Source organism: Chelonoidis abingdonii, chromosome 11, assembly GCF_003597395.2.
Source record: "Chelonoidis abingdonii isolate Lonesome George chromosome 11, CheloAbing_2.0, whole genome shotgun sequence".
NCBI lineage: Eukaryota > Metazoa > Chordata > Testudines > Testudinidae > Chelonoidis > Chelonoidis abingdonii.
In genome coordinates, this window is record NC_133779.1 from 15,140,439 (window position 1) to 15,148,792 (window position 8,354).

The following is an 8,354-nucleotide window of genomic DNA, read 5'->3' on the forward strand; positions in this document are numbered from 1 at the left end:
CCCCCTCCCTGCCCCTATTCCAACCCCTTCCCCAAATCCCCGCCTCCTCCCCTGAGCGCGCTGAGTTCCCGCTTGTGACGAAGTGTGTGGGGGGGGTTCTTGTTTTTTCTGTGTTTTCCAGGGGGTTGCATTCAGAGGGAGTGGGACTCAGTTTCCCTGGGTGTTACTGGTTTAACGAGGTGAGGGGAGAGGGAGTTTGTTGGTACTGAGGACTGGAGAGGGAACTTGGGACCCCAGCCAATGGCCTGGAGAATGGAGACCCCAGCGACTGGTGACCTGGGGACCCAGAGACCCAGATCAGGAGTCACAGCTGGTTCTGGGCAGTGGGAGGACAATGGGCTGCGGGGAGAGGACCCCAGTGACCTGACCAGCCAGAGAGGGCCAGAGGAGGGCTGAGAGGAGAGGAGACCCAGGCCTTCCTGTTCATGACCCTGTTTCCCTGGAGAGAAGACAATGGACAGAGGCAGGGCCTGGGGGAGGTGATCTCAGATGCCCAGCTGGGAAGCAGGGGGGCTCGGGGCTGGAGAGGGGGAACAGGCAGAGCCCACCTGGACGCAGGGGGGACTGGGATGTGCTGGGCTGGAGGAGGCCAGGCCTGAGGCCCTGAGAGTTTCCTGTGCTGGGTTCAGACGCTCAATAAACCCTCCTGTTTTACGCTAGCTAAGAGTCGCTCCAGGCTAGAGAACAGGGGGGCATCAACCCCTTTGGGGGGTGAGGAAACCTGGAGGGTCCAGAGTGCGTGGACTCCCTGAGGGGCCCCACAGCAGAGACAGACGTGCTAAGGCTCAGAGAGGTGCGGCTCCAGGAAGTGGAGGGACCTGACTCCAAGAGAGAGTGGACCCCTGAGAAGGGCTGTTGCACTGAAAGGGGCACCCCCCATTGACCCCACGGGGCCATGAGTGGGCACAATCTCTGAGGCCATGACAACAATCCTCCCCCCTACCTCCCAGAGCTTGTTATGCCGTGAAACAGCTGTTTTGCAGCACCAAGCACTGAGATATAGGCAAAGAAGCAGGGACGTGGCGCACTCAGGGGAGGAGGCGGAGGTGGGGAGGGGACGTTGGCTGTTTGTGGGTGCAGAGCACCCACCAATTTTTCCCAGTACCTGGGCCCTGACTACTCTGTGCGTCCCCAGTGCGGGGGCAGCCGGGGGAGCATCCCCTGGGAAAGGCCCCTGCTCTGCAGCTCCCCCTGGGGGCAGGGATCCCCCCTCCCTCTGCCCTGAATCTCCAGTGGCTGCTGCTTCCCCCTGGCTGGGGAACCCCCAAGTGACTCCATCCCAGATTCACGACACTGTGTCCCCTCTGCCAGTCCCAGGGCTCAGGGCGACCCTGGTTCTGAGAGTCCCAACAGTGCAGAAACCCCCTGTGGGTCTGGCTGGGGGTAGGGCTGGGAGCCGGGACACTGAGCCGGATCCTTCACCTGCTGCAGTGATCTTGACGGGGTCACTGGGCTCGGAGGAGATGAAGGGCTGTGACTGGGGCCGGTAGCTGCAGCTGTAGTTCCCTCCGTGCTGCCGGCCCACGGTGGGGATGCGGAACTCCACCACATTCGCAGCAGGGTCCATGTGTTGCTGTGGGTTCAGGTCTCCAGCCTTGTAGAGGAAGAACCTCACGTCCTGGCGCTGCCCCTGACACCGGATGGTGGCATCTGCCCCTGGCATGGTGACGTTCAGAGAGATGTTGGGTCTGGGTAAGCTGGGATCTGCGCACAGGAGACAGACACTGAGAACCAGACCCGGGCACCCACCCAGCCCCAGCTGGCCCCAACCACATGTAGATCCAGGGCCCAGGGAGAGAGATTCTCTCCCAGATCCCAGAGTTCCCCCCCCCCCCCCCCCCCCCCCCCAGAATCCAGGCCCGGCGAGCTGGGCTCCCACTCCACAGACACCGAGTCACAGTTCCCTAGTGCTTGGGATCCTCATATGCCATGTGTGGCCCCTGCCTCGTTCACTGCCCTGCACAGAGCGACTCACGGGCTGGTTTCTGGCAGGGCCTGAGCCCCACACAGGAAGGGAATCAGCCCCCTGGGAGTCAGGGAGGTGTCATTATCCCTGTTCTACACAAGAGGAAACTGAGGCACAAACAGAATCACTTTCCTTAGTGAGCTCCCAGGGACAGGGACTGTCTCTTCACTCTGTGTTTATGCAGCACCTGACACAACGGGGCCCTGATCATGGTGGGGGGCCTACATGCTCCCCCAACCCAAAGAATCCAGCGCTATTGAGACCAGTGTTTGCAGACATCTCCACTAACTGTGGGAGTCTCGGTTTTTGGGCACTCGGCCTGAGATCCCCCAAGATTGACCCCCACCACAAGGAAGGACACTTTTGAAAACTGTGACGTGCTCCCAATACACAGACTCTGTGGCCATGCCAGGAGCTGGCCCAGATCTCCTGGGTCCCAGCCCAGCACCCAGTCCACCAAGCACCACTTCTCCTTCAGCACCTGCCTCATTCAGCCCCGGCCAGGGCACTGCCTGAGGAGGGGCCTGGAGAACAAAGGAGATGGGATCACGGGATTAAATAGTGACTCACAGTCAGGAGCGGTGCCAGGGTTTTTGGTGCCCTAGGTGGGGGTCCTTCTGCACTCCCAGTCGTTGGCGGCAATTCTGCGGCGCGGGGGTCCTTCCGTGCTCCCGGTCTTCGGGGCACTTCGGCAGCGGGTCCCGGAGCATGTGAAGGACCTGCCGCAGAACTGCTGACAACGACCCAGAGCGTGGAAGGACCCCCTGCCGCCGAATTGCCACTGAGGACGGCAAAACGCCACCGTCCCAAATCCTGGTGCCCCAGGCGACCGCCTAGGTCACCTAAATGGAAGCGCCGGCCCTGCTCACGGTTCCTACGCACAAGGGGCAGTATTAAAGTAGCCTCTCTGCCCCGAGTCTCTAGAGGCTGCTGCTCCCCACTGGCTGGGGAACCCCCAGTGACTCTGTCCCTGCTCTGCGGCCGGGTGTCCCCTCTGCAGGCTCAGGGCTCAGGGCAGAGCCTGGCTCTGAGCGTCCTATTGGCACCGAGCCCCCGTGAGGATCTGGCTGGGGGTGGGGCTGGGAATGGGGACACTGAGCTGGGCCCCTCACCTCTCACCACCAGCTCCATGAGGTCGCTGGGGTCCGACATGGCAGACGGCTCCGACTGGCTGTGATAGGAGCAGCTGTAGCTCCCGCCGTGCTCCTGGCGCACGTTGTTGATGTGAAACAGAGCGAGAAAGTCCGAATTCACACTTTGGACATAGCGTCCCTCTTTATTCAGCATGAACTGCAGGCCCTGGTTCTGGCCGCAACACTGGACAGTCACGGCTCCCCCCAGGAAGACCCCCCAGCTGGGGCTCAGCAGGGAGATGCTGGGTTTGGGGTAGCTGGGCTCTGTAGTGGGAAGCAGACAAACCGTGAGACATAGGCCCCGTCACTCACTCCTGGGGCCCATCCTCACCACACGGCCTCAGTGGTGGGTCAGACCCAGCGGCCCTGGGGACGGGCTCCTGGATGCCTTTCCACAGGGGCCAGAGTTTCCTGTGAGCCCTGGGCTAACAGCATGAGACACGGAGCAACCCCAGCCCCTGGGGGCCCAAAGCTCTGCTCCCCGGACGGTGACAGGCCAGGCCAGTCTCCAGGGTCCATTCACTCCCTGGCTTCTCTGCTGGGAGGGCTGGGAGCCAGGACTCCTGGGGCCTGTCCCCAGCTCTGGGAGGGGAGTGGGGTCTAGTGGGGAGAGCAGGGGGGATGGGGGCCAGGACTCCTGGGTTCTGTGCACAGCATCACCACCAACTCGTAGGGGACTGTGCAAGTCTCTACTATACACTGAGGTTTATAACCTTCAGCTCCGTCCATCACCCTGTAATGATGTGTTGCCTGGGAAAGGATCCCCCTAGTCTGCACCTCCCCCTGGGGGCAGGGATCCTCCCTTCCTCTGTCCCAAATCTCCAGGGGCTGCTTCTCCCCCCTGGCTGGGAACCCCCCAATGTCTCCATCCCCACTCCCCAGCCAGGCATCCCCTCTGCTGGGCCCAGGGCTTTACGCAGAAAGAACTCCGTGCCCGGGTACAAACCCTCCCCCGAGTGCCACCACCCTGCTGGGGCTCACCCAGATTGTGGGTTTGGGAAATTCTTACCCTGATGTCACGAAGAGACAGAAGTTAAACAGGGGAGACACCCCACCCCTGCCTCCCTCCCGCCCCAATTCACTCCATCCATCATTCGGCCTCTCTAGGAGTCTGTCCCCTACCAGGGTTGGCACTGCCTGACCATGGGACTCGGAGGCAGGAGGTTCACCCAGATGTCGCTCAGGACCCAGCTGCATCAGAGATCACCTGGCCCCACCAGCCCCCCCCGAGGCCAGCCAGGGAGCCTGATCAGTGGCCCCCTGCTGCTCTGCCCCCCACCCCGGGCTTGGAAATAGCATCTGTGACCACAGACTGTGGGAATCGCACATGATTCACCTTTCTCCAGGACAGGGAACAGGGGGCTGCGAGTGCAGGGGAGAGAGCTGTTGGGGGGTGGATCTGGGGGTGGGGGAAGGTCTGGGGGGTTCTCCCCATGGCTGCACTGACCAAGAACGTTTTGGTTACCCCAAGGGGGATCTAGAGCCCAGAGATGGGCCCTGTTAGTGTTTGTTCGAGCTGAAATAAATCCAGGTGCCAACCCCGATCCTCACAGCCTAATGGGGGCAGAAGTTTGAACCCGGTGGATGGTTCAAATCCCAGCTGCTTTGCCAGAATCCTGGAGCCAGATTCGGCTCCTAGCTACACCATGGGGGCATTGATGGAATAGAAGAACGGGGCCGGGTCTGAGCTCCCAGGGGGAGTTTGGGTTGAGTTTTGGGGAAGGTTCAGGGCTCAGTTCCTCTTTTCCCCACCCCATGCATCCCTTGCCCCATCCTTGATGTTACCCTCCTCCCCACAGACTGATACTCACCTCCCCACACCCCACTGTGCCTGGCCAGCCAGCAGCCTGGAAAGAGACAGCTTGTTAGTGACCAGATCCCAGAGCAACTGGATCCTACACCCTGGTCTCAGACCCTCACCCCCACCCATGGGCACACCCCCTAGTCTCAGATCCCCCCCTCCACTTCCAAGGACACCAGCCCTGGCTGTCTCCAATACTCACCGAGGAGGAGGAGGACGGTCAGAGCAGACACCATAATGGGGCAGTGGGAGCCCCTCAGTGCTGCCAACAACACCGAGTGCTGAGCTCCACGGAGCCTGAGGCCCGCGTGCGAGGGGAATGAGGAACTGCGCCGGGGGCTGCAGCCCCAGGAAGTCCATGATGCGCTCGGCCCCTTTCTTCCCCATCAGCTGTTTTGTCAGCAATCTCCAGCCCAAATCTACCACGGTCAGAGCAAAGCCAGCTCCCTGCAACGCCCAGCAAACCACATCCCTTTCTGCAGCTGGGCTCCCAGCCCCACAGACACCGAACCTCAGCTCCATAGTTCTTGGGACCCCACATACCTGTGTCTGGTCCCTGCCTCGTTCATTTTAGCTGAAAGGGGTCATTATCCCCATTCTACACAGGAGGAAACTGAGGCTCAGACAGATTCATTTTCCTTAGTGAGCTCCCAGGGGCAGGGACTGTCTCCTCACTCTGTCTTTATGCAGAGCCTGGCACAAAGGGGCCCTGATCATGGCGGGGGCCCTACATGCTCCCCCAACCCAAGGGATCCAGCACTATTGAGGCCAGTGTTTGCAGAGGACTCCACTAGCGGTGGGCATCTTGGTTTGTGGGCACTTGGCCTGAGATCCCCCAGTACTGAGGCCACTCCACAAGGAAGGACACGTTTGAAAACCGTGAAGTGCTCTCATCACACAGAATCCAGTCTCCAAGGTCCATTCATTCCCTGGGTTCTCTGCTAGGAGGGCTGGGAGCCAGGACTCCTGGGTTCTCTCCCCAGCTCTGGGAGTGGAGTGGAGTCTAGTGGGGAGAGCAGGGAGGATAGGGGCCAGGACTCCTGGGTTCTGTGCACAGCACCACCACTGACTTGTAGGGCACAGTGCAAGTCTCTATTATACACTGAGGTTTATAATCTTCAGCTCCATCCATCACCCCCTAACAGATGTGTTGCCTGGGAAAGAACCTTCTGCTCTGCAGCTCCCCCTGGGGTCAAGGATCCCCCCTTCCTCTGCCCCAAATCTCCAGTGGCTGCTGCTCCCCCCTGGCTGGGGAACCCCCCAGTGACTCCGTCCCCACTCCCCGGCCAGCCATCCCCTCTGCTGGGCCCAGGGCTCAGGACAGGGCCTGCCTCTAAGCGTCCCATCGGCACAGAGACCCCCTGTGGGTCAGGTTGGGGTGATGCTGAGCTGAGCCCTTCACCTGCTACAATGATCTCGACGGGGTCGCTCAGATACAACCAGTGACTCTGATCTGTTATTGAGTGACAGTCACAGGTGTAGCTCCCTCCATCTTCCCAGCCGACTCTGGGGATGGGAAATTCAGCCACGGTCCCATCAGGTACCAGCCACACCTGCAGGTTCGGGTGTCCAGCTTTAAGCAGAACGAACTCCAAGCCCCGGTACAAACCCTCACAGCGGATGGTGACGCTTCCCCCGAGCGCCACCACCCTGCTGGGGCTCACCCAGATGGTGGGTTTGGGGTATTCACGCCCTGCTTTCAACAAGAGACAGGAGTTAAACAGGGGAGACAGCCCTGCCCCACCTCCCCTCCATCCCAATTCAGCCCATCTGTCATTCGGCCTCTCTAGGAGTCTGTCCCCTACCAGGGATGGCGCTGCCTGACCATGGGGCTCGGGGGCAGGAGGTTCACCCATACGTAGCTGTGACGAAGTGGGGAATTTTCTTGCATTTGCCTTGGTTTTCCAATGGTTTGCATGCAGAGGGGGTGGGACTCAGTGTCCCTGAGTGTTTAATGAGGTGATGGGAGAGGGAGTTTGTTTCCCGTAGAGGGAACTTGAGACCCATGGCTTGGAGGATGGAGACCCCAGCGACAGGTAACCTGAAGACCAGAGGACCCAGCTCAGGAGTCACAGCTGGTTCTGGCCAGCGGGAGGACAATGGGCTGCAAAGAGAGGACTCTGGTGACCTGACCAGCCGGTTCCAGCCAGAGGAGAGCTGCGAGGAAAGGGGACTCAGGCCTTCCTGTTTATGACCCTGTTTACCTGCAGAGAAGACAATGGACAGAGGCAGGGCCTGGGGGAGGTGATCTCAGATGCCCAGCTGGGAAGCAGGGGGGGTCTGGGCTGCAGAGGGGGAGCAGGCAGAACCCACTAGGATGCAGAAGAGACTGAGATGTGCTGTGCTGGGGGAAGCCAGGCCTGAGGTTTTGAGAGTTTCCTGTGCTGGGTTCAACGCTCAGTAAACCCTCCTGTTTTACGCTGGCTGAGAGTCGCTTCTGTCTAGATAACAGGGTTGCATAATCCTCCTTGTTCTGGTCCAGGTTCCCAGGAAACTTAAACCACCTCTGCTGTGACTCAGCATCATCGTTACTGTCAGTTTGGGGAAGGAGGTTGGTGGTTGGGGCTGGTGTCAGCTCAGCAGCCTCTGGGCCCTGACTCCCCTTTGCGTCCCCAGTGAGGGGGCAGCCGAGGGAGCATCCCTTGGGAAAGGCCCCTGCTTTGCAGATCCCCCTGGGGGCAGGGATCCCGCCTCCCTCAGCCCTGAGCCCCCAGGAGCTGCTGCTCCCCCCTGGCTGGGGAACCCCCCCAGTGACACTGTCCCCGCTCCCTGTCCAGGCCAGTCCTAGGGCTCTGGGCAGAGCCTGGCTCTGAGCATCCCGTCAGGTGCCGAACTTCTGAGGGTTCTGCTGGGAGTGGGGACACTGAGCTGGGCCCCTCACCTGCTACCACCAGCTCCACGGTGTCACTGGGCTGCGAGGAGATGAAGGGCTCTGACCGGGGCCGGTAGCTGCAGCTGTAGCTCCCTCCGTGCTGCCGGCCCACGCCGGGGATGTCGAACTTGGCTCCGGCCCCAGCAGGCTCCATGTGTCGCTGCAGGTTCAGGTCTCCAGCCTTGTGCCAGAAGAACCTCACGTCCCAGCGCTGCCCCTGACACCGGATGGTGACATCTACCCCTGGGGCAGTGACCCCAGTGGGGCTCAGGGAGATGGAGGGTCTGGGTAAGCTGGGATCTGCGCACAGGAGACAGGCTGCAAGAGCCAGACCCGGGCACTCACCCAGCCCCGGCCTCCAGCTGCAGAAGAGAAGAGTGAGGGGGGATTTAATAGCAGCCTTCAACTACCTGCAGGGGGGTCCAAAGAGGATGGAGCTCGGCTGTTCTCAGTGGTGGCAGATGACAGAACAAGGAGCAATGGTCTCAAGTTGCAGTGGGAGAGGTCTAGGCTGGATATTAGGAAACACTATTTCCCTAGGAGGGTGGTGAAGCACTGGACTGGGTTCCCTACGGAGGTGGT

At 60.8% G+C, this 8,354-nt stretch overlaps 1 protein-coding gene and 1 long non-coding RNA gene across 2 annotated transcripts in view; both read right to left on the reverse strand.

Moving 5' to 3' along the window:
* The window catches only part of LOC116832313 (alpha-1B-glycoprotein-like), a 180,073-nt gene that overhangs the window by 45,920 nt on the left and 125,799 nt on the right, over positions 1-8,354 (reverse strand). The window contains exons 8-9 of the mRNA XM_075070736.1: positions 3,079-3,363; positions 1,423-1,704 (exon numbers count right to left, since the gene is read on the reverse strand). Coding sequence (XP_074926837.1) covers positions 1,423-1,704; positions 3,079-3,363 — 567 coding nt within the window. The remainder of the gene's footprint in view (positions 1-1,422; positions 1,705-3,078; positions 3,364-8,354) is intronic.
* Positions 3,383-5,148, reverse strand: LOC142047510 (uncharacterized). Its single transcript, XR_012656779.1, has 3 exons — positions 5,103-5,148; positions 4,911-4,946; positions 3,383-4,109 (listed from the first exon to the last, which is right to left on the reverse strand). It is a non-coding gene; the product is annotated as an uncharacterized LOC142047510 (long non-coding RNA).